Source organism: Symphalangus syndactylus, chromosome 1 (assembly GCF_028878055.3).
Source record: "Symphalangus syndactylus isolate Jambi chromosome 1, NHGRI_mSymSyn1-v2.1_pri, whole genome shotgun sequence".
Taxonomy (NCBI): Eukaryota; Metazoa; Chordata; class Mammalia; order Primates; family Hylobatidae; genus Symphalangus; species Symphalangus syndactylus.
The window spans coordinates 65,261,377-65,286,478 of record NC_072423.2 but is presented as its reverse complement, the minus strand read 5'-3'; the positions used below and the strand labels follow the sequence as shown (position 1 = coordinate 65,286,478).

The 25,102-nt window shown below is 44.4% G+C and overlaps 1 protein-coding gene across 11 annotated transcripts in view; it reads right to left on the bottom strand.

The window, feature by feature from the left end:
- The window catches only part of ESCO1 (establishment of sister chromatid cohesion N-acetyltransferase 1), a 69,500-nt gene that overhangs the window by 21,715 nt on the left and 22,683 nt on the right, over positions 1-25,102 (bottom strand). For 8 of the 11 annotated variants that reach the window (XR_010121210.1, XR_010121211.1, XR_010121214.1 and 5 more), the window contains 2 exons: positions 7,381-7,470; positions 3,219-3,362 (listed from right to left, as the gene is read on the bottom strand). Coding sequence is in view for 5 of the 11 variants with exons in the window: in XM_055236579.2 (XP_055092554.1) it covers positions 3,219-3,362; positions 7,381-7,470 (234 nt within the window). In the remaining 6 variants the exon portion in view is untranslated. Of the gene's footprint in view, positions 1-3,218; positions 3,363-7,380; positions 7,471-8,035; positions 8,160-25,102 lie in introns of those variants that run through there. The other 3 variants (XM_055236598.2, XM_055236607.2, XR_008650017.2) reach the window with 2 other exon arrangements.

The following is a 25,102-nucleotide window of genomic DNA, read 5'->3' as shown; positions in this document are numbered from 1 at the left end:
AGTTCACTTACTAGCTGTATGACCATGAAAGTAAGTTACAATTTCTCTAACCTTTGGGTTCCTCACTAGAGATATCCATCATCTCTCATTTTGAGAGATTAAACCAAGTAATATATACAAAGTACCTTGCCATCATGAGAAGCCCCCCAATAGGAACTGAACATCAGTTCTCTCTACCTCCCGCACTCCAAGAACCAGCAAAAGTACATGTTAAGAACACAGCAGTAAGTGTTTCTGTGAGTGCTGTCATAGTTCTAGATTTCACAGTTGTACAAGAACTGAGACTAGGGATAGCAGAGAAATCAATAATTTAAAAAGGCATTTCATCACACTGCAATCTTTTTTTGTTGTTTTTTAAAAAGTACCTTAAAAAACGTGTATCTCTTTTATGGTGGCTGTCTTTATGGGAAAAAAAAAAAAGAAAATAAAAAATATCTCTGCCAGTCTAGCTGCCAAAAAATAACACAATTGGTTTTTGTTGTTGTTGTTGTTGTTGAGACAGAGCTTCTTCTGTCACCCAGGCTGGAGTACAGTGGTGCAATCTCGGCTCACTGCAACCTCTGCCTCCTGGGTTCAAGAGATTCTCGTGCCTCAGCCTCCCGAGTAGCTGAGATTACAGGCATGCACCGCCATGCCTGGCTAAGTTTTGTATTTTTAGTAGAGATGGGGTTGAACTCCTGGATTACAGGCGTGAGCCACTGTGCCCAGCCATGACTAGCCTTCTGATGGGACAAGATATAAAACTTAAAAGCAAACACACAACACAGTTAAGAGTCAGCAAAAACAACCCTAACAAACATTACATAGTTATCCTTCTAGTCTAAACATCGCTATAAGTCATTTATGGATCTAGGTAGAATAGAACTTTAAAAACACAATAGTTTGCACTATGTAAAATTAACTCAATTTCAGTATGGCAAACTTCTATGAGTTAGTCAATTTATATCAAATTAATTCCCCCAAACTACCCTATCAGTTACTTATTTAAATCAATGTTGTTATTATAGCAAGGTTCATAAGCACTATATAATAATTTCAGGCTGAATATTTATTCATTTATTATTTTTTCTTAAGAAACAAGAGTCTGGCTATGCTGCCCATGCTGGAGTGCAGTGGCTATTCACAGACACAAACATAGCACCCTACAGCCTCAAACTCCTGGGCTCAAGCAGTCCTCCGATCTAAGCCTCCCAAGTAGCTGGGACTACAGGTGCCACCACACCCAGCTGAATTTTTAAAACATGTAGCTTAACATATATAGAGAAACTCCTGCAAACTTGCTTTGACTTTTCACTTTTTTAGAAAATTTTATGACCAAGCATACAGCTGTGCAAGCAGCTATTAACCCACTTATGCCTAGTGTTCCATTACTGGAACACTAAGCATGTGGGAGTTATTTATATCCTACTGCTCAAGGTCATCGCCGAGGTCTTATTTTTCACTCATGCAAAAAATCAAAAAATTGTTGCAACCTTTGGCATAAATGAGTTAATATGCTAAAAGACACCATCTGAACAGTAGTCACACACAATGTACACTGAGTTCATGAGCAAGAACTCAGCTGGAAGAAGACAGAATTCAGGTCTGCCTCAAAGTGAGCATTATTAGGGAGTCCAGAAGCTTCTGTTCTCTTAGGATGGTATCGGCAGTTTCTACTAACACTCATAATGTAAACATACATGATTCCATTGTTTGTTTTTTGTACAAATTGGCTCCTAAACACTAGATAACTACTCATTTAGAGTTCAACAAAGGAAGTAGTGATCTATTCCAGCTGTGGGCCTTTTTTTTTTTTTTTTTTTTTTTTTTTTGAGATGGTGTCTTGCTCTGTTGTCCAGGCTGGGTTCAGTGGCACGATCTCAGCTCACTGCAACCTCTGCCTCCCAGGTTCAAGCAATTCTCCTGCCTCAGCCTCACGAGTAACTGGGATTACAGGCACACACCACCACATCTGGCTAATTTTTGTATTTTTAGTAGAGACACAGTTTCACCATGTTGGCCAGGCTGGTCTCAAACTCCTGACCTTCTGATCTGCCCACCTCAGCCTCTCAAATTGCTGGGATTACAGGTCTGAGCCACTATGCCCGGCGGTGTGGGCCTTTTATAAAGGTACAGATAGTAAATATTTTAGGCACTGCAGTCCACCTGGTCTCTGTTGCAACTATTCAACTCTGCCTTTGTGGTACAAAAGTAGCCATAAATATGTGAGCCAAATGGGTGTGAGTGGGCAACAATAAAACTTTATTTACAAAAACAAGCTGGATTTTGCCCACTCTAGTTCGCCTAGCCTTGACTTACTCCAGTGCTAGAGGGACTAATAGAAAAAGACATTACATTGGTATCTAACATGGAAACTTCCAAAATAAACTTTGATAGTATTCTGATTTTTTTGGGGGGGCGGGGGGAACGGAGTCTCATTCTGTCATCCAGGCTGGAGTGCAATGGTGTGACCTTGGCTCACTACAACCTCCGCCTCCCGGGTTCAAGCGATTCTCCTGCCTTAGCCTCCTGAGTAGCTGGGATTACAGGCGCACACCACCACGCCCGGCTATTTTTTTTTCTTTTTTTTTTTTTTGAGACCAAGTCTTGATGTGTCACCCAGGCTGGAATGCAGTGGCACAATCTTGGCTCACTGCAACCTCTGCCTCCTGGGTTCAAGCAATTCTCTTGCCTCAGCCTCCCCAATAGCTGGGACTACAGGAACGTGCCACCATGCCCTGCTCATTTTTTGTATTTTCAGTAGAGACAGGGTTTCACTGTATTAGCCAGGATGGTCTCGAACTCCTGACCTTGTGATCCTCCCACTTCGGCCTCCCGAAGTGCTGAGATTACAGGCGTGAGCCACCATACCCAGCTAATTTTTGTATTTTCAGTAGACATTGGGTTTCACCATGTTGGCAGGGCTGGTCTTGAACTCCTGACCTCGTGATCCACCCACCTTGGCCTCCCAAAGTGCTGGGATTATAGGCGTGAGCCACTGTGCCCAGCCTGATGGTATTCTGATTCTATAGAATTTTTATCTTACTGACTTGAGAAACTAATTCCCATGCATAACCACTACTCCACTATGGTAAAGACTCACACATGCAAATTCTTGCATTAAAACTGCTCCTTACATAAAATGGAGACAAATTTATCAGGATTTATGTTATTTGGGATTACGTTGTAAACTCATTAAACACCAAATTACTTAAGAACACTCTTTAAAAATCACTTACCCATTGGATATGTTCCGCAATTAGGCAGCCAACTACTTTTTTGTCATTGGAAATGAAGAGAAGTGTTTTAGTTCTGGAATAGCACATTAGTGGAGCCTGTTGAAAACCTAAATCATTGTCAACCATCTCTCTAATCTCGTCAACCTGCCAAATAAAGAACAGTAATTATTTTTAAATGAAAATATTATATACATATAAAAACACACTATTTCAGTTCAGTAGATCAACTTTATTCCAAGCAGGGCATCCTCTAAAGAGTTCTTTTGGGCCGGGCGCAGTGGTTCACACCTGTAATCCTACCACTTTGGGAGGCCAAGGCGGGTGGATTGCCTGAGCTCAGGAGTTCATGACCAGCCTGGGCAACATGGCGAAACCCCGTCTCTACTAAAATATAAAAAAATTAGCCAGGCGCCGCAGTGTGCGCCTGTAATCCCAGCTACTCTGGAGGCTAAGACAGGAGAATCCCTTGAACCTGGAGGTGGAGGTTGCAGTGAGCCAAGATCGCGCCATTGCACTCCAGCCTGGGTGACAGAGCAAGACTCCATCTCAAAAAAAAAAAAAAAAAAAAAGAGTTCTTTTGAATGACTGTACTGATCAGTAACTGTTTTTTAACCCCTTTGGAACACTTTGCGAAATGAAGGAAGAACTGGAGGGGAATGCCAAACCCAACAGTCAAGAGGAACAAGAGGGATAGGGTGAGAGCTCCTACAACAGATTATTAGGAACATTAAGACTTCCTATTAGAAGTATCTAATTTGTGAATTGAAGAGAACTTCACTGAAATCTTAGCCAGGCAAGCCACTTTTCTTCCCAACCCTTAATTAGTACTCTCATCGGTAAAATGAAAGTGAGTATAGAGAAAAGGAACTCATGTTTACTTCCTATCAACCACTTATAGGCCGGACATTATTCAAAGCACTTTACAAATATCTCACTTAAATCCCTTGGCCGGGCGCAGTGGCTCATGCTTGTAATCCCAGCACTTTGGGAGGCCGAGGCGGGCGGATCACGAGGTCAGGAGATCGAGACCACAGTGAAACCCCGTCTCTACTAAAAAAAAAAAAAAAAAAATACAAAAAATTAGCCGGGCGTGGTGGCGGGCGCCTGTAGTCCCAGCTACTCGGAGAGGCTGAGGCAGGAGAATGGTGTGAACCTGGGAGGCGGAGCTTGCAGTGAGCCGAGATTGCGCCACTGCACCCTAGCCTGGGCGACAGAGCAAGACTCCGTCTCAAAAAAAAAAAAAAAAAAAAAAAAAATCCCACATTTCTTGGAGGTTTATGGTTCTTCACCTTACATATGGAAGAAATAAAACTCAAAAGTTAAACAACTTTCCCATGTCAGATATTAGACATCTAGAAAATCAAGCAGCAGAGTCACATGTGAACCCAAAATGTTACTATGGCATCAAACCATGCTTCTTGCAGTTTAGCTTCTAACTGACCAAAGTCAAACATGGTAAGCTCAAACTGTTTGCAGACAATCAAAATTAAGACCTCTGTAGGTACTCAACCATTAGTTCCTTCCCCAGTTAAAAGATACTGCAAACAAAAGCCAGAGAGCAGTGGCTGATGCCTATTAATCCCAGCACTTTGGGAGGCTGAGGCTAGAGGAGTTCAAGGCCAGCCTGGGCAACACAGCAAAACCCATCTTTACAAAATTGTTTTATTAGCCAGATGTGGTGGCACTTGCCAGTAGTCCCAGCTACTCAGGAGGCTGGGGCGGGAGGGTCACTTGGGCTCAGGAGTTTGAGGTTACAGTGATCGCACCACTGCACTCCAGCCTAGGTGACAGAGTGGAATTCTCTTAAAAAACAAAACAAAACAAAAAAACTAAAAATAGAGTCCAATAACACTCATTTATGTTATTAAGTCCTCCTAATCCTGAGACAGCATCCTACAACTCCTAATTCCTAAAGACAAGTGATTCACAATTCCCTAAATTTTAATTTTTAACCTATTATGGGTTACTAAGATTTTGTTCTGATAAACTAAAATGAGGAAATTAGCATCTACTGAGGGTTCCTTCTAAGAAAAGTCTGGTTGCCACATATGGTAGTGTGGCAAAAGTTCCCACTGTGCATTTCCAAATGTGAATAGCTGGAATTCCAAAAATTCACTAATTTAATTTTCATTTAAGTTGACCCTTGAACAACAAAAGTTTGAACTGTGTGGGTCCACTTATATGTAGGTTTTTTCAATAAATATATTGGAAAATTTTTTGGAGAATTGTGACAATATGAAAAAACTAGCAGATGAACCACGTAGCCTACTAACATCAAAAAAAAAAATCAAGAAAAGGTTAGGTATGTCATGAATGCATAGAATATATGTAAATACTAGTTTAAGTATGGGTTTAATCAATTATTTATGTTATCAGTAAGGTTACCAGTCAACAGTAGGCTATTAGTAGTTAAGTTTTGGGGGAATCAAAAGTTGTACTTGGGCTGGGCAGGGTGGCTCACGCCTATAATCCCAGCACTTTCGGAGGCTGAGGCAGGAGGATCCCTTGAGACCAGGAGTTCAAGACCAGCCTGGGCAACATAGTAAGACCCTGTCTCTTAAAAAAAAAAGTTATAGTTGGATTTTTGGCTGCATGAGAAGGCGGCACCCATAACTACTACACTGTTCGTGGGTCAACTGTGGTTAATCACTGATCCAACATTAATTCAACAATAATTTACTATTGTGCAAGAATCAATGTTTCAAATACAAGACAGGTTGGGCATGTTTACATGTCACTGTAAATACTATTTGTCTATTCTGTTAGGCAGCAGTAATATGAAAGCTTATTTGGGTATCTAAGATTGTCCATTCGGATAAACAGAGTATCTAAAGTTAAGAACCAGAAAATAAACTTACATATTTTAAATAGATTATTAGCTAAACTTTCAAATAACAGGCGCAAAGTATTTTCCTTCAACCAACTTTTCAGGCGAAGTATTCTTAAGTTTAAAGAAGTCCAATTGTTAACCTAGAAAAAAGTATAATAAACTGTTTTCCTCTTGTTTCCAGACATTTGGGACACACTCTGGTATAATTACTAAAGTTTTTCAGATAAACAACTGAACCCATTGCTTACATTATGAGGTATTTCTTCTGAAAAAGCATCCAGAGGTTGAAGAAAAACATACTATTATTTGAAAGTGTAATGAACATATTAAACTTATAAGTTTACCTTATGGTTCCTGATTTTTAAAATAACCTATATAATAAAATGGTTCCAAGATTCATTATCTGGTTCATTTCTCAACACAATAAACTCTCTGAACACTTGAAGTATAGAACTCTAAGTTAGACTAACACCTGCCTCACACTAGATAAGATAAACTTTTATGTTTCTGCATTATATTTATAAACCGGAATATATCCTTATATCTTAAAAATATTATAAGATTAAGTCATGTTTAATTTCAGGTTTACTATGACCTACTTAGCAATCCCCTTCTGCAATGAGCTTTTATTTAGAAATTTTCCCTTAGAATGAAACTTTACATTTTATTAATTATCCAAATTATTATAATTCAGCTTTTATTTCTGATCGTGAAATCTTTTAGTTGGCATTATTCACTTAACAGAAGATAAGCATATCTACTTTGGCACTCAAATTATTAACTACTACTAATACAGGACAATTTAGTAATAATACTGGACAGTACTCAATTCATTTAGAATTCATATACTGGACATACTACAAAGTTTAACATAATTTTTGAATTGGGTTATACCCTTTAAACACTTATTTCCTGTTTTCAGAATAGGTGTTTAAATATACTATGCCAGCAATCTGTTATCCTCTTAAAATTAACTGCAAAATGGGCCAGGCGCAGTGGTTCATGCCTGTAATCCAGAGGCCAAGACAGGCGGATCATGAGGTGAGGAGTTCAAGACCAGCCTGGCCAATATGGTGAAACCATGTCTCTACTAAAAATACAAGTTAGCCAGGTGTGGTGGCACACACCTGTAGTCCCAGCTACTCGGGAGGCGGAGGCAGGAGAATTGCTTGAACCCCGGAGACAGAGGTTGCAGTGAGCCGAGATCATGCCACCACACTCCAGCCTGCGCGACAGAGCAAGACTCTGTCTCAGGGTAAAAAAAAAAAAAAAAAAAAAATTAACTGCAAAATGATATTATCCACTCTACATGAAGTTTCACCGGAAATTTACCTTTTTCAGGGCATACTTTGGGTCTTCAGGAAGAACCATTATTATCCTGCCATCAGGGTATTCAGCCAGAATTCTTTCTTTCTTCCAGCCCTAGATATATATATGTACATATATATATATATGTAAAGTATGAATTTTATGTATATTCTATTCATTATATCCACGTACAAGATAAAAAGTACATAAATTTGTCTAAAAATTGCAAACATGAAAAATATATGCTCATTAATGCTTAATAAAGCATGATAAATCGGCTATTTTGTTAAGTATACAATAGGTACAAGGAAAGCTAATTTCTCTCTACTACTCATTCAGATATATCTAATAGCACAAGAGTATTTCTAATTTATCATTTCCCGTTTTAAATTAATTTTGAAAGCCACAAACCAAAAGCAAGCCCCTTAAAGTCAGTAATTCCCAGAAACTATAACTCTCCCAGATTCTTGATAAAAGAATTAAACTCTTATATTTCATTGGAACATGGTTACCTCCACAAACAAACACTCCAAGTTTTATGTCTGGCATGCCAAAGACCTCCAGGAGGTTTTAAATGAACTGATTTGCATGCAGTAGCCCAGTATGAAAGGAATAGTCTTATGCTTATTGATCACAACTACCAAAGCCACAAGAAGGAGACTATAAAAAATATAACTACCTTCTAAGAATCTAATAGGGAAGGAGAAGCTACGTTGTGTGTATCTGAAGTTAAACATACTCAAAAAAAGAGAGGTAATAAACTCTTCTTCAGATCCACACTCGTGGTGATTAATGAGCAGAACCTGCATAAAAAAACAAAACAAAACAAAAGCCACTTAAATCTAGTAAGATGGGACTGAACCAGAGGTTAAAACTAGGAGCTTTGAAGTTCAAAATATGTACAGAAGGAATGAGCTTAACTAGTTGTTCCAGTTGTCTTAACCCAACCAACTTTACATAAAAAAGCCTTTCCAGAAGCCTTTAAACTTCCAGTAGAGAAAACCACCATATTTTTTCTGATGTTTCTTCTAAGAACACAAAAGCTCAATGAAACCAATAAAATGGCAACTAGATTTCTTTAAAAATACACTATGGCAAGTATGAAAGCAGATTCATTTTCTTAAACCATCAAGAATTTTTTGGAGGAGGGAGGGTAGAAAGATCATAGTTGGGAACAAAAATTCTAGTTAATAAGCTTGGTATATGTAACAATTTAAATTAAAATATTTAAAATCCAAAATTTGTTTACATAATAGAGTACTCAAGTTAAATTCAGATGATTAAAATTATGATTGGTAAAATGTTCTCAAGATTTGAAAAGAAAGGAGCAGAAACAATAGCCACAGAAGTCTTTTCTTCATCTAAGAAACTAAATCTGTAGTTCTTCAACGTAAATAAGGTTTTAAAAAAGAAACTTAAGGCCGGGTGCAATGGCTCACGCCTGTAATCCCAGCACTTTGAGAGGAGGGCAGATCACGAGGTCAGGAGATCGAGACCATCCTGGAAACCCCGTAGCTACTAAAATACAAAAAATTATTGTATTTTTAGGCGGGTGTGGTGGCACGCGCCTGTAGTTCTGCCTACTCAGGAGGCTGAGGCAGGAGAATTGCTTGAACTCGGGAGGTGGAAGTTGCAGTGAGCTGAGTTCGCGCCATTGCACCCCAGCCTGGGTGACAGAGCGAGACACCGTCCAAAAAAAAAAAAAAAAAAGAAAGTAAATCTGAATCATATACAGCTCTGAATATAGGTAAACAATTTTTAGAAGATTTACAAGATATCACCTCTTTAAAAACAAATTTCTATTAGTAATGTTACTTTGTGAAAAAGCTTTTAAATTTATGAATCTATTTTTAATAAAATGAAAAGAGATTTTCACTTTAAAACATCAAAAAGACCTAAAAATGTAAGTAACCTCAAGTTATAAGAAAACCATTCTTCCTGAACTGAATCATCTAAAGACAGTTCCATAAACTATTTTCCTATTAAATGCCTTTGAAAACAGTAATACTGGTTTCATGTCATTATACTGCATTATAGACATTAGACAAATTATTTTGCTTTACTAATTTTTAAGTGTGAAATTTTCTCTTGAAACAACTTCAGACTTCTATGTTCATGCTGAAATTTTTATCACAATTCCATTTGATACAATTTTATGGTTTAAACAGTACCGTTTTTCTTATGTACTAAATAAAAGCCCTTTAAGAAGCAAAGGCTGCAAACGGATGTTTAGTATTGCTTAGATTTCTAATGTTCATGAAAACAGCAAGTTTTATTTATTAATGTAATTTATTTATTTGAGACAGAGTCTCATCTGTCACCCAGGCTGGAGTGCAGTGGCAAGATCACAGCTCACAGCAGCTTCAAACTCCTAGGCTCAAGCAATCCTCTTGCTTCAGCCTCCCAAGTAGCTGGGACTACAGGCGTGCACCACCATGCCAAGCTAAGAAAGCATATTTCAGTGAAAACTTTTAAGTAATTCTAGAGTACAAGTTCTGGGTGTAGATCCTTGTTCTTGGTAGTTACTAGATGCACGGCCTTAGGCAAATCACTGGAACTCTGACTCTGTTTCCTGATCTAAGCATTCTAAAAAATGGCTATCATCACCTCCATCACTTGGGTAGGTACGAGGGTGCTATATTTAAGACGACTGCTCAAAGAGTAGCCACTCAGTAACTCGTAGTAACTTCCATTCTCCCCTCTTACTAGTATCAAACTAAGATCAATGCACTAATCTAACAAAATAGTCAATCAATAAATGTTCCCAAGGTTAAATACAGCAATAAATTCAAATCATAGACAAAGAAAAGATTAAACAAGTTAGCTAATATTTGTTCAAATAACATACTCAAGACATATCTATGCCTCAACTACAGTTAACTGCTAGTCACAATAACCACATGACCCTCCTTACTTCAGAGAAACTTAGAGGCGATTAAGTCCATCCAATGCTTAAAATTAAGGCAGAGGAGAAGCAGGGTTCAGGAAAGAGTGTGTGCAATTTAGAAGAATAATCAAGTAGCCACAACGTTTTTGCAAAGATATAAATTCCAATGCAGTGCACTTACACTTCTGACCTTTAGCTCCAACATATTTCAGCACTAGTATGTTACACATAACCCTCTGCTAACAAGTAGTATTTTCCAAAACCCATTTTTTTCTTACTTCATCCATTTCTGCTTCACGAAAAGCAGAAAACTTTATATTCCTAATTTGTATTTCTAACAGCAAGAAATTATTATTATTATTATTATTTTTTTGGAAACAAGAGTTTCATTCTTGTTGCCCAGGCTGGAGTGCAATGGCGCAATCTCGGCTCACTGCAACCTCCGCCTCCTGGGTTCAAGCAATTCTCCTATCCCAGCCTCCCGAGTAGTTAGGATTACAGGCATGTGCCACCACGCCCAGCTAATTTTTTTGTATTTTTAGTAGAAACAGGGTTTCTGCATGTTGGTCAGGCTGGTCTCGAACTCCCGACCTCAGGTGATCCGCCCACCTTGGCCTCCCAAAGTGTTGGAATTAAGAAATTATTACTCTTTTCTCCTTGTTATTAGAGTTACTCTAAACTGTACAGTCTAAAGAATGGATTTCTCCTTTTTCCATCAAAAAAAGGATTACAAATGGAAACAAAATACACTGAGTGGTAAATACACTGACGTATATACAACGATCAAAATTCAAACCAAACACTTAAGATGTGTAGATTAATTGTATAAGTAATACCCCGACTTTAAAAGTTCACATTAATCACAATTTCATGAAAAGGCTGAATGAGAATATACATTTGAAGGAATATTTGAAGAAATAAAACCAACAACCAGCTTTTTAAAAAATAAACAAATATTACAAGGGAAAAAAACAGATCCAGGGAGAACCTTGGGATTAAAAGATACTAAAGGGACATACCAACCAATGTAATATATAAACCCTAATTCAAACAAATAAGCAACATAGGAAATCATGAGCTATTTGGGAAGCTTTGAACTCTGATAGAAAACTTGATTTCAACAATTAATTCGTTTATTGAAGGTGTAGTTATATTCTTTAAGGTACTTTTATGTTTAAAAAAGGAATAATCTTTGGCCAGGCGCAGTGGCTCACATCTGCAATCCGAGCACTTTGAGAGGCTGAGGAAGGCAGATCACGAGGTCAGGAGATCAAGACCATCCTGGCTAACATGGTGAAATCCTGTCTCTACTAAAAATACAAAAAAAATTAGCTGGGCGTGGTGGTGCATGCCTGTAGTCCCAGCTACTTGGGAAGCTGAGGCAGGAGAATTGCTTGAACCCAGGGGGCAGAGGCTGCAGTGAGCCGAGATCACGCCACCACACTCCAGCCTGGGCAACAGAGCGAGACTCCATCTCAAAACAAACAAAAAAGGAGTAATCTTCATCTTTAAGCAATACATATTTAGAGGTGGGGCAGGGTGGCTCACACCTGTAATCCCAGCACTTTGGAGGGCCAAGGCAGGCGGGTTGCCTGAGGTCAGAAGTTCGAGACCAGCCTGGCTAACCTGGTGAAACCTCGTTTCTACTAAAAATACACACACACAAAAAAAACAAAAAACTAGCCGAGCATGGTGGCATGCGCCTGTAATCCCAGCTACTCGGGAGGCTGAGGCAGGAGAATCACTTGAACCCAGGAGGTGGAGGGTGCAGTGAGCCAAGATCATGCCATTGCACTGCAGCCTGGGCAACAAGAGTGAAACTCCATCTCAAAAAAAAAAAAAGAAGTACATACTTAGAAGTATCTACTAAAGTAATAACACGATGCCTGAGTTTACTTCAAAATAATTGGGAAAGTTAGATGAAGATGATTATCCATGAATTGTTGAAGGGAGGTGATCAGTACAAAGGGGTTCATTATTCTGTGTGTGTGTGTACTGTATTAAACCTGTTTTCGAAAATTCAAATTGCCTATTGTCAAAACTGTACCAATGGCTCAAGGTTTGTTCAAGTATTTAGAAGTAAAAAATAAATGCAAAACTAATCTAGTCAGCATTGCAGCCAGACCCAAGGTGCAGTAAAGAAGTGACTGGCCGGGCGCGGTGGCTCACGCTTGTAATCCCAGCACTTTGGGAGGCCGAGGCGGGCGGATCACAAGGTCAGGAGATCGAGACCACGGTGAAACCCCGTCTCTACTAAAAATACAAAAAAATTAGCCGGGCGTGGTGGCGGGCGCCTGTAGTCCCAGCTACTCGGAGAGGCTGAGACAGGAGAATGGCGTGAACCCGGGAGGCGGAGCTTGCAGTGAGCCGAGACTGCGCCACTGCACTCCAGCCTGGGTGACAGAGCGAGACTCCGTCTCCAAAAAAAAAAAAAAAAAAAAAAAAAGAAGTGACTGTAGCCTGCCTGCCTTCCTGCCTTCCTTCCTTCCTTCCTTCCTTCCTTCCTCCTTTCTTTCCTTTCTCTTTCTTTCTTTTTCCTTCCTTCCTTCCTTCCTTCCTTCCTTCCTTTCTTTCTTCCTTCCTTTCTTTCTTTCTTTCTTTCTTTCCCTCCCTCCCTCCCTCTCTGGCCCACGCTACAATCTACTCGGCTTGCGGACTGCCGGCGCGCGCCACCGCTGCCTGCCTTTTCTCCTTTGGATGCAGGCACGCGTTCGCCATCTTGGCCACGCTGGTCGCCAGCTCCTGACGCCGAGTGCTCTGCCCGCCTCAGCCTTCCGAGGTACTGGGACTACAGACGGAGTCTCACTCACCCAGTGCTCGGTGTTGCCCGGGCTGGAGGGCGGTGGCGTGGTCTGGCCTCGCGGCAGCCTCTACCCCCCAGCCGCCTGCCTTGGCCTGCCAGGGTGCTGGGATTGCAGCCCCTGCCCGGCCGCCGCCCCATCTGGAAGGTGGGGAGCGCCTCTGCCCGGCCGCCCCGTCTGGGAGGTGAGGAGCACCTCTGCCCGGCCGCCCCGTCTGGGAAGTGAGGAGCGCCTCTGCCCGGCCGCCCCGTCTGGGAAGTGAGGAGCGCCTCTGCCCGGCCACCCACCGTCTGGGAAGTGAGGAGCGCCTCTGCCCGGCCACCCACCGTCTGGGAAGTGAGGAGCGCCTCTGCCCGGCCACCCACCGTCTGGGAAGTGAGGAGCGCCTCTGCCCGGCCACCCACCGTCTGGGAAGTGAGGAGCGCCTCTGCCCGGCCGCCCCGTCTGGGAAGTGAGGAGCGCCTCTGCCCGGCCACCCACCGTCTGGGAAGTGAGGAGCGCCTCTGCCTGGCCACCCACCGTCTGGGAAGTGAGGAGCGCCTCTGCCCGGCCACCCATCGTCTGGGAAGTGAGGAGCGCCTCTGCCCGGCCGCCCCGTCCGGGAAGAAGTGAGGAGCGCCTCTGCCCGGCCGCCCCGCCCGGGAAGAAGTGAGGAGCGCCTCTGCCCGGCCGCCCCGCCCGGGAAGAAGTGAGGAGCGCCTCGGCCCGGCCGCCCCGTCCGGGAAGAAGTGAGGAGCGCCTCTGCCCGGCCGCCCCCGTCCGGGAAGAAGTGAGGAGCGCCTCTGCCCGGCTGCCCTGTCCGGGAAGAAGTGAGGAGCGCCTCTGCCCGGCCGCCCCATCCGGGAAGAAGTGAGGAGCGCCTCTGCCCGGCCACCCATCGTCTGGGAAGTGAGGAGCGCCTCTGCCCGGCCACCCACCGTCTGGGAAGTGAGGAGCGCCTCTGCCCGGCCACCCACCGTCTGGGAAGTGAGGAGCGCCTCTGCCCGGCCACCCACTGTCTGGGAAGTGAGGAGCGCCTCTGCCCGGCCACCCCGTCTGGGAAGTGAGGAGCGCCTCTGCCCGGCCGCCCCGTCTGGGAAGTGAGGAGTGCCTCTACCCGGCCGCCCCGTCTGGGAAGTGAGCAGTGCCTCTGCCCGGCCGCCCCGTCTGGGAAGTGAGCAGTGCCTCTGCCCGGCCACCCACCGTCTGGGAGGTGAGGAGCGCCTCTGCCCGGCCGCCCACCGTCTGGGAGGTGAGGAGCGCCTCTGCCCGGCCACCCACCGTCTGGGAAGTGAGGAGCCCCTCTGCCCGGCCACCCACCGTCTGGGAAGTGAGGAGCGCCTCTGCCCGGCCACCCATCGTCTGGGAAGTGAGGAGCGCCTCTGCCCGGCCACCCACCGTCTGGGAAGTGAGGAGCGCCTCTGCCCGGCCACCCACCGTCTGGGAAGTGAGGAGCGCCTCTGCCCGGCCACCCACCGTCTGGGAAGTGAGGAGCCCCTCTGCCCGGCCACCCACCGTCTGGGAAGTGAGGAGCGCCTCTGCCCGGCCACCCACCGTCTGGGAAGTGAGGAGCGCCTCTGCCCGGCCACCCACCGTCTGGGAAGTGAGGAGTGCCTCTACCCGGCCGCCCCGTCTGGGAAGTGAGCAGCGCCTCTGCCCGGCCGCCCCGTCCGGGAAGAAGTGAGGAGCGCCTCTGCCCGGCCGCCCTGTCTGGGAAGTGAGGAGCGCCTCTGCCCGGCCGCCCCGTCCGGGAAGAAATGAGGAGCGCCTCTGCCCAGGCGCCCCATCCGGGAAGAAGTGAGGAGCGCCTCTGCCCGGCCGCCCCATCCGGGAAGAAGTGAGGAGCGCCTCTGCCCGGCCACCCCATCCGGGAAGAAGTGAGGAGCGCCTCTGCCCGGTCACCCATCGTCTGGGAAGTGAGGAGCGCCTCTGCCCGGCCGCCCCGTCTAGGAAGTGAGGAGCGCCTCTGCCCGGCCGCCCCGTCTGGGAAGTGAGGAGTGCCTCTACCCGGCCGCCCCGTCTGGGAAGTGAGCAGCGCCTCTGCCCGGCCGCCCCGTCCGGGAAGAAGTGAGGAGCGCCTCTGCCCGGCCGCCCTGTCTGGGAAGTGAGGAGCGCCTCTGCCCGGCCGCCCCGTCCGGGAAGAAATGAGGAGCGCCTCTGCCCGGGCGCCCCATCCGGGAAGAAGTGAGGAGCGCCTCTGCCCGGCCGCCCCATCCGGGAAGAAGTGAGGAGCGCCTCTGCCCGGCCACCCCATCCGGGAAGAAGTGAGGAGCGCCTCTGCCCGGTCACCCATCGTCTGGGAAGTGAGGAGCGCCTCTGCCCGGCCGCCCCGTCTAGGAAGTGAGGAGCGCCTCTGCCCGGCCGCCCCGTCTGGGAAGTGAGGAGTGCCTCTACCCGGCCGCCCCGTCTGGGAAGTGAGCAGCGCCTCTGCCCGGCCGCCCCGTCCGGGAAGAAGTGAGGAGCGCCTCTGCCCGGCCGCCCCGTCCGGGAAGAAGTGAGGAGCGCCTCTGCCCGGCCGCCCCGTCCGGGAAGAAGTGAGGAGCGCCTCTGCCCGGGCACCCCGTCCGGGAAGAAGTGAGGAGCGCCTCTGCCCGGCCGCCCCGTCTGGGAAGAAGTGAGGAGCGCCTCTGCCCGGCCGCCCCGTCTGGGAAGAAGTGAGGAGCGCCTCTGCCCGGCCGCCCCGTCTGGGAAGTGAGGAGCGCCTCTGCCCGGCCGCCCTGTCCGGGAAGAAATGAGGAGCGCCTCTGCCCGGGCGCCCCATCCGGGAAGAAGTGAGGAGCGCCTCTGCACAGCCACCCATCGTCTGGGAAGTGAGGAGCGCCTCTGCCCGGCCACCCACCGTCTGGGAAGTGAGGAGCGCCTCTGCCCGGCCACCCATCGTCTGGGAAGTGAGGAGCGCCTCTGCCCGGCCACCTATCGTCTGGGAAGAAGTGAGGAGCGTCTCTGCCTGGCCGCCCCGTCTGGGAAGTGAGGAGCCCCTCTGCCCGGCCGCCCCGTGTCTGGGTAGAAGTGAGGAGCTCCTCTGCCTGGCCGCTCCGTCTGGGAGGTCTACCACGGAGGCCAGAAGCAATGTGGGGGCTGGACGTGGTGGCTCACGCCTGTGGTCCCGGCACTCTGGGGGGCGAGGCGGGTTGATCACTTCGGGCTAGGAGTTCGAGACCAGTCTGGCCAACTTGGCGAAACATGAAGAATACAACAGACAAACCAACCAACCAACTCAATGACAACAAAACAGGTCTACCCTGGAGTCATACTCTAATTTTTTCTATTTTCCTCCCTTTCTGATCCTTTATCCCACTTTCTTTTTCTTCCTCTTCCTTCTCCCTCTTCTTTGTCAAATAGAGGATTGAGTTATTATCACTGATCCATATAAAGTCCCTCTCTCATTTATTTTAACTCCCACCCCCATTTCTATTCCCCGACTTCCCATGTGCAACCTTCCTAATATGTTTGATACGCATCTTTTTGTTTGTATGTATTTTTAGAAAATGTTTATTGTTTTTGTATGCAAAAAAAATTAATAAAAAAAAAAAAGAAAATAAAAAAAAAATAAAAGAAGTGACTGTAACAGGAGCAGCTAGACCTGAAGTGTGATAAAGCAGTGACTGTAATAGGATCACAAAGGAGCTTTGGAGGTGCCAGTAATGTTGCTTCTTCTTATATGGGTGTGTTCACTTGGTGAAAATACACCCTTATTAAGCTGCGTACTCACTGTGTACTTTCTTTTTTTCTTTTTTTGGTTGAGATGGGGTCTCACTATGTTGCCAAGGCTGGTCTCAAAGTCCTAGGCTCAAGCCATCCTCCCACCTCAGCCTCCTTAAGTATTGGGATTACAGGTGTGAGACACCATGTCTAGCCTGTGTACTTTCTTTACATGTTATAAGTCAATAAAAATTTTACTTAAAAATAATTACTGGACAGGCGCGGTGGCTCATGCCTGTAATCCCAGCACCTTGGGAGACCAAGGTGGGAAGATCGCCTGAGGTCAGGAGTTCAAGACCAGCCTGGCCAACATGGTGAAACCCGGTCTCTACTAAAAATACAAAAATTAGCCAGGCTTGGTGGCGGGCACCTGTCATCCCAGCTACTCAGGAGGCTGAGGCAGGAGAATCCCCTGAACCCGGGAGGCAGAGGCTGCAGTGAGCCGAGATTGCACCATCGCACTCCAGCCTGGGCAACAGAGGGAGACTCTATCTCAAAAAAAAAAAATTTACTAAAGGAATTTGAAAAATAGGCATTTCAATAGTAATTTAAAAAGTTAAGTTGAGGCCGGGCGCAGTGGCTCACGCCTGTAATCCCAGCACTTTGGGAAGTTGAGGCGGGTGGATCTCCTGAGGTCAGGAGATCGAGACCAGCCTGGCCAACATGGCGAAACCCCGTGTCTACTAAAAATACAAAAAATTAGCCGGGCATGTGGCGCATGCCTGTAATCCCAGCTACTCGGGGGGCCGAGGCAGGAGGATCACTTGAACCCAGGAGGCGGAGGTTGCAGTGAGCAGAGATCATGTCACTGCACTCCAGCCTGGGTGACAAGAGCAAAACTCCATCTCAAAAACAAAAAAAAAAACCAATACTGGTAAAGATGTGTGTCTAATCCATATGGCCATATTGAACTTCAAAGTGTTGAAAAGTCTTAGATATTACTACTAGTTTGAAAGTGACATACACCTGGAAAAATTCCCTCAATTCAATAAATTTGTACTACCTACCATGTATACAAACCATTATCTTGGCAGTATAGCATAGTGGTAAGGAGGATTTCAAACATCAGAAAAACCTAAAATTCGAATGCAAACTCTGCTACTCACTAGCTGCACTGCTTTGGGCAAATTACTTAACCTCTCTAAAACTTGGTTTCCTCACCTATAAAATAGATATAAAAACAGGCCTGGTGCAGTGGCTCACACCTATAATCCATACTTTGAGAGGTAGAGGAAGGAGGATCACTTGAGCCCAGGAGTTCTAGACCAGCCTGTTAGAGCAGCATGGTGAAACCCTGCCTCCACCAAAAACAAAAAACAAAAAACAAAAAAACAGAAAACAACTGAGAAGCTAAATGAGAAAACACTACAAAATGTTGACCATAGCGCCTAGCACAATAATATGTACTCAATAAATAACGGTTCCAATTATTACAGCAACTAAGCATTTTAGTTGGTTTAGTAGGTTTTGATTTTTGTTTTGAGACAGGGTCTCACTCTGTTACCCTGGCTGGAGTGCAGTGGTGCAATCATGGCTCACTGCAGCCTCAACCTCCTAGGCTCAAGCAACTCTCCCAACTCAGCCTTCCGAGTAGCTGGGACCACAGGCATACAGCCCAACACCCAGGTGATTTTTCTATTTTTTGTAGAGACAGGGTTTTGCCATGTTGCCCAGGCTGGTCTCAAACTCCTCAGCTCAAGTGATCCTCCCGCCCTGGCCTCCCAAAGTGCTGGGATTAAAGGTGTGAGCCACCGTGATCGGCTGGTTTAGGTTTTTAAATCTTCAATGCCTTCATGCCTTACAAAGTCATTCATGATCTGGTCCCCCATTTACCTCTTTCAGCCTTATCTCTTGCAGCTTTTCCAATACAACACAGTCACAAGTCATAATGAAATACTTATATTTGCCTGGCCTTTCACATACTGCTCTCTTGGCCTGATATGCCTTTGCTCTATACCCTTCTGAGCTCAAGGAACTCCTACTTATCCTTTCTGAATTTATTAAGTGCTAACGTGACTTTTCCAATCTTTGTCATATATCCTTGCTCTATGCTCTATATAGTACCCTGTATATCCTAAAATACTACTGTAGCATTTTCCACACTATTTAAATGTTTATCCATCATCCCTTGCACTGATCTGTGAACTTACATAAAAGATCTTTATAATAATTTTTAAAAACAAGGTCAACAGTTAATAAATGTTTAAGAAATAAATAAGCCTAGAAAAAAATTATCACATAAGATATTACTGTCATTGCTTAAAGATTTGAAAAAAAAAAAAAACTAAAGAGAAAAAGAGTTAATTTGCTATGGTCATACAACTAGTAAGTGGCTCATTAGGAAACCACATCTCTATAGTTTAAGCTCACTTTCTTTTCTACTATGCTACACTGACCTCAAGAATCTTATAAATCTAATAGGAGAAACATACAGTATACAAATGTCTTTAATACAAGCTACAATAAAATATATGCTTGAAAGGAAATTTTCCTTGATTCTAAAATAAGCTTTATTTATTATACTTCAATGTTTCTGAATCCAAAATCAGTCTATCAATATGTATATTTAATATATTCCTTAATTCTCAAAAAAACAGCTATCAAATTGAAGCAGGAACCTACGAGAAAAGGCAAAATAATGTAAGCTAAGTGTTAAAATAGTTTTAGGAAGATAGAGAAAACCCTTATTGGGATAAGAGAGGAATAAAAGAAAAATATTCATAGAAAAGAAAGTATTTCCAGCCAGGCGCAGTGGCTCATGCCTGTAATCCCAGCACTTTGGGAGGCTGAGGTGGGCAGATCACGAGGTCAGGAGATCGAGACCATCCTGGCTAACAAGGTGAAACCCAGTCTCTACTAAAAATACAAAAAATTAGTCGGGCGTGGTGGTGGGCGCCTGTAGTCCCAGCTACTCGGGAGGCTGAGGCAGGAGAATGGCGTGAACCCGGGAGGTGGAACTTGCAGTGAGCTGAGATCGCACCACTGCACTCCAGCCTGGGCGACAGAGCAAGACTCCATCTCGAAAAGAAAAAGAAAAGTTATTTCCCTGGGCTTGAAAGGCACAGATAAAAATGGGATGGCATTCTTGGTGGTGGGAATGCTATGAACTAAAAAATATAGGAAGGCCAGGTACAGTGATTCACGTCTGTAATCTCAACACTTTGGGAGGCCAAGGCAGGACAACTGCTTGAGCCCAGGAGTTTGAGACCAGCCTGGGCTACATAGCAGGACCCTGTCTCTACAAAAAAAAATAGAAAAATTAGCTGAGTGTGATGGCACATGCCTTAGTCTCAGCTACTCAGGAGGCTGAGGCAGGAGGATCTCTTGAGCCTGAGAGGTTGAGGCTGCAGTGAGTCATGATTGCGCCACTGCACTCCAGCCTAGGTAACAAAGTTAAGACCCTGTCTCAAAAAAACAAAAATAAAAAGGTCAGGGGGGTGGTGGATCATGCCTGTAATCCCAGCACTTTGGGAGGCCGAGGTGAGAGGGCTGCTTGAGGCTGGAATTTCAAGATCAGCAGGCCAACATAGCAATATCCATCTCAAAAAAAATTTTTAAATTTAAAAATTGGCCAGGCATGGTAGCTCACCCCTGTAATTCCAGCACTTTGGGAGGCCAAGGCAGGCAGGTTGCTTAAGCCCAGAAGTTTGAGACAAGCCTGGGCAACAAAGCAAGACCTTGTCTCTACAAAAAGTAAAATAAGCAGCTGGGCATGGTGATACATGCTTGCAGTCCCAGCTACTTGGGAGACTCAGGCAGGAGGATCCCCTGAGCCCAGGAGTTCAAGGCAATAGTGAGCTCCTCGCACCACCGCACTCCAGCCTGGCCAATAGAGCAAGACCCTGTCTCTTAAAAAAAAAAAAAAAAGAAAAGAAAGAAATATAAATCTATTCCCTCCTTATTAACAGCTACAGAGTTTTCTGAAGTATCAATGTGTCTGGGTCTTTTAACCATTAGCTCCAGTATTTTGATCTCAAAAACTGCATTTCCATAAGATAGGGTCCTAGAAGTAGAATCATTTAATACAACTTGCTTGTAAAGGCTGTTTCTTAATATAAAACCCTGCTCTAATTTTTGAGACCCTATCTCTAAAAAGAAAACAAACCCTAAAATGCCATTTGAGTATCCATCTCACCCAACATTCCTGCTTTGAACCTGAATATGGTATCTGGACTACAGAAATCTACTTTAGGACCATGATGTTACAACTGTGAAGCACAAGAGTCAACACACTAAGGACAGCAAAGTGCTGAATGAGAAATGGCCAGCAATCATGATGCATGATGACACTGTTGTACTCCTAGATGGAACCACCCTGACATGACACACCTCTAGACTTTTTTTTTTTTTTTGGAGACGGAGTCTCGCTCTGTCACCCAGGAAGGAGTGCAGTGGCATGATCTCAGCTCACTGCAACCTCCACCTCCAGGGTTCAAGCGATTCTCATGCCTCAGTCTCCCAAGTAGCTGGGATTACAGGTAGACATCATCATGCCTGGCTAATTTTTGCATTTTTAGTAGAGACGGGGTTTTACCATGTTGGTCAGGTTGGTTTCAATGTACGTATTTGGGAGTTCTGCTCCCAATTAGGATACAGAAGTTCAAAGGCCAGGCACGGTGGCTCACAACTGTGATCTCAGCACTTTGGAAGGCCGAGGCGGGTGGATTACCCGAGGCCAGGAGTTCAAGGCCAGCCTGGCCAACATGCTGAAACGCTGTCTCTACTAAAAATATAAAAATTTGCTGGGCGTGGTGGTACATATCTGTAATCCCATCTACTTGGGAGGCTGAGGCACAAGAACTGCTTGAACCCAGGAGACAGAGGTTGCAGTGAGCCAAGATCACAAGATCATGCCACTGCACTCCAGCCTGGGCAACAGAGCCTCCATCTCAAAAAAAAAAAAAAAAAAAGGTCACAAAAGATTGCTGTACCTACTGTAGTAAGAAAACACCCAATAAATGAAAAACCATGTGTTTTTAAAGACATTGAAAAGGTATAGAAACAAAATGTCTAAATGAACTGATTTTCAGAAATGAACCAGCCCTTCCTAAGTGAGCAGAGACCAGTAGCCATTTTTAACCCTAAGATGTTGACTATGTCTGGAAGCATGAGTGAACAAGCAAGCCTGCAACAGACAGAGAACAAGAAGAGTCTCATCAACTTAATCAACATAATTGGGAGAACTGGTTCAGTTAATAACCAACAGTCATCAACTTTTTAGATACTCAGTTATTATTTAGTTAACTGACCCAATTTTCCCAATTACGTTAAGTGAACTTCTACTATAACATCTAAACCTTACGACTATATGAATATTTCTCATAAGATATGCCTGGGTCAGACCCAATAAAAAGTCAAATGGGAAGAATTATGATACTTTTTTCTCTTCTGTCATCTTCAAATATTAAAGAATCCTAAAAATCTCTTTATTAGGATTCACATTTTAAGCACTTTTCAATAGGTAGCAACAATATCCCAGTATGTAAGAAATACTTTATTTGATGTAAATCTCATCTCAAAGGTCATTTGGACTTAGCAAACACATTGAGTTCATCGGTATTGCTTATGACTTTAAAAGACTCATGGTCCAAATTCCACTCCACCTCTACAGCCAAAATTAAACAAAGCCAACAAGTCTATTACTAAAAAATGTTATCACAATGTACATCTCTGGGAGTTCTGCTCCCAGTTAGGATAAGGGAGGTCACAAAAGATCACTGTAACTGTTGTAATAAGAAAACACCCAATAAATGAAAAAGCATGTGTTGGCCGGGCGCAGTGGCTCACGCCTGTAATCCCAGTACTTTCGGAGGCCGCGACAGGCAGATCACGAGGTCAGGAAATCGAGACCATCCCAGCTAACACGGTGAAACCCCATCTCTACTAAAAATACAAAAAATTAGCCAGGTGTGGTGGCAGGAGCCTGTAGTCCCAGCTACTCGGGAGGCTGAGGGAGGAGAATGGCATGAACCTGGGAGGTGGAGCTTGCAGTGAGCCGAGATCGCGCCACTGCACTCCAGCCTGGGCTGCAAGAGCAAAACTCTGTCTCAAAAAAAAAAAAAAAAAAGAAAAAGAAAAGAAAAAAAAGAAAACAAAAAGCATGTTTTTTTAAAAGACACTGAAAATGTATAGAAACACAATGTCTAGGCCGGGTGCAGTGGCTCATGCCTGTAATCCCAGCACTTTGGGAGGCCGAGGTGGACGGATCACAAGGTCAGGAGATCGAGACCATCCTGGCTAACACTGAGAAACCCTGTCTCTACTAAAAATACAAAAAATTAGCCAGGCGTAGTGGTGGCACCTGTAGTCCCAGCTACTCGAGAGGCTGAGGCAGGAGAATGGTGGGAACCTGGGAGGCGGAGCTTGTAGTGAGCCGAGATCGCACCACTGCACTCCAGCCTAGGCAACAGAGCAAGACTCCGTCTCAAAAAAAGAAAAAAAAAAAAAAAAAAAGAAACACAATGTCTAAATGAACTATTTTCAGAGATGAACCAGCCCTTCCTAAGTGAGCAGAGACCAGTAGCCATTTTTAACCATAAGATGTTGACCAAGTCTGGAAGCATGAGTGAACAAGCAAGCCCGCCACAGACAGAGGACAAGGAGAAGAGTCTCTTGCTGGAACAAAGAGAAACCAACCAGAATTACGTGGCCTGACATGGCAGTCTGAAATCTGAAGAAACTCTAAATACAGCAATAATTATCTACCAATTCTCTCCCATGGGACAATTGCACAGTTGGGCTGGAAGGTACAGAGAGTTCTAGTGTCATGTGGAGCTTAGATTCCCAATCTCGGCTGGAGAGAGACACCTAATACCAGAACAGAAAACTAAAGTTTCAAACCTAACTCTGACCTGACCCAGTTCAATTTCTAATTAGATCTAAGCAATCAGCCCCTCACCACAGTTAAGACAAAAGAAAAGAGAAAGCACTCATGGGTAAGGGAAAGGATACTATCTACTTCAGTCTCTACTATTCTTTCACACACAATCTCCAACGTACAATAAAAATTTACAAAACCAGATAGGAAGACTCAATATTGTCAAAAGGTCAGTTCTTCCTGATTTAATCTACAGATTCAATACAATCCTAATAAAGATCCCAGCAAGCTATTTTGTAGATATTGACAAACTAGTTCTAAAGTTTGTATTGAGAGGGAAAAGACTTAGAAAAGCCAACACAAAATTGAAGGAGAACAACAAAGTTGGAGGACTGACACTACCCAATTTCAAAACTTACTATAAGGCTAGTTATCAACACAGTGTGGTTGATATGGTTTGGCTGTGTCCCCACCCAAATCTCATCTTGAATTGTAGTTTCCATAATCCCCACATGTCATGGGAGCAAACTGGTGGGAGGTAATTGACTCATGGGGGTAGTTACCCCCATGCTGCTGTTCTTGTGATAGTGAGTTCTCACAAGATCTGATGATTTTATAAGGGGGTTTTCCCCGTTTGCTCGGCACTTCTCTCTCCTGCCACCATGTGAAGAAGGACAAATCTGCTTCCCCTTCTGCAATGATTGTAAGTTTCCTAAGGCCTTTCTAGCCATGCAGAACTGTGAGTTAATTAAACCTCTTTCCTTTATAAATTACCCAGTCTCAGGCAGTTCTTTATAGCAGCGTGAGAACGGACTAATACAGTGGTACTGGTGAAACAACAGATCAATGAAACAGGACAGAGAACCCAGAAATAGACTCACATAAAAAGTCAACTGATCTTCGATGTAAGAGAAAAGGCAATACAATGGAGAAAAGATAGCCTTTCAACAAATAGTGCTGAACTGGACATCTACATGTAAAAGTAATCTAAACACAGACCTTGCATCTCTCACAAAAATTAACTCAAAATGGATCTAAACATAAAATGCAGAAATATAAGATAACATAGGAGAAAAACTAGATGACCTTGGGTATGGCAATGACATTTTAAGTATACCAAAGGCACAATTCATGAAAGAAATAACTGATCAACTGGACTTCATTAAAATTTAAAATGTCTGCTTTTTAAAAGATACTGTTGGCCAGGCATGGTGGCTCACACCTGTAATCCCAACACATTAGGAGGCAGAGGCAAGAGAACTGATTGAGCTCAGGAGTTTGTGACCAAGCTGGGCAATATAGGGAAACCTCAACTCTACAAAAAATTAAAAAATTAGTCAAGCACCGTGGTGTACCCTTGTGGTCCCAGCTACTAGGAAGGCTAAGACAGGAGGACTGCTTGAGCCCAGGAGGTCAAGGATAGAGTGAGCAGTGATCACACCACTGCACTCCAGCCTGGGTGACAGAGCACAACCTTGTCTCAAGAAAAAGTGTATAATAAAAAGTATTTTTTGGACTGGGCACGGTGGCTCTTGCTTGTAATCCAGCACTTTGGGATGC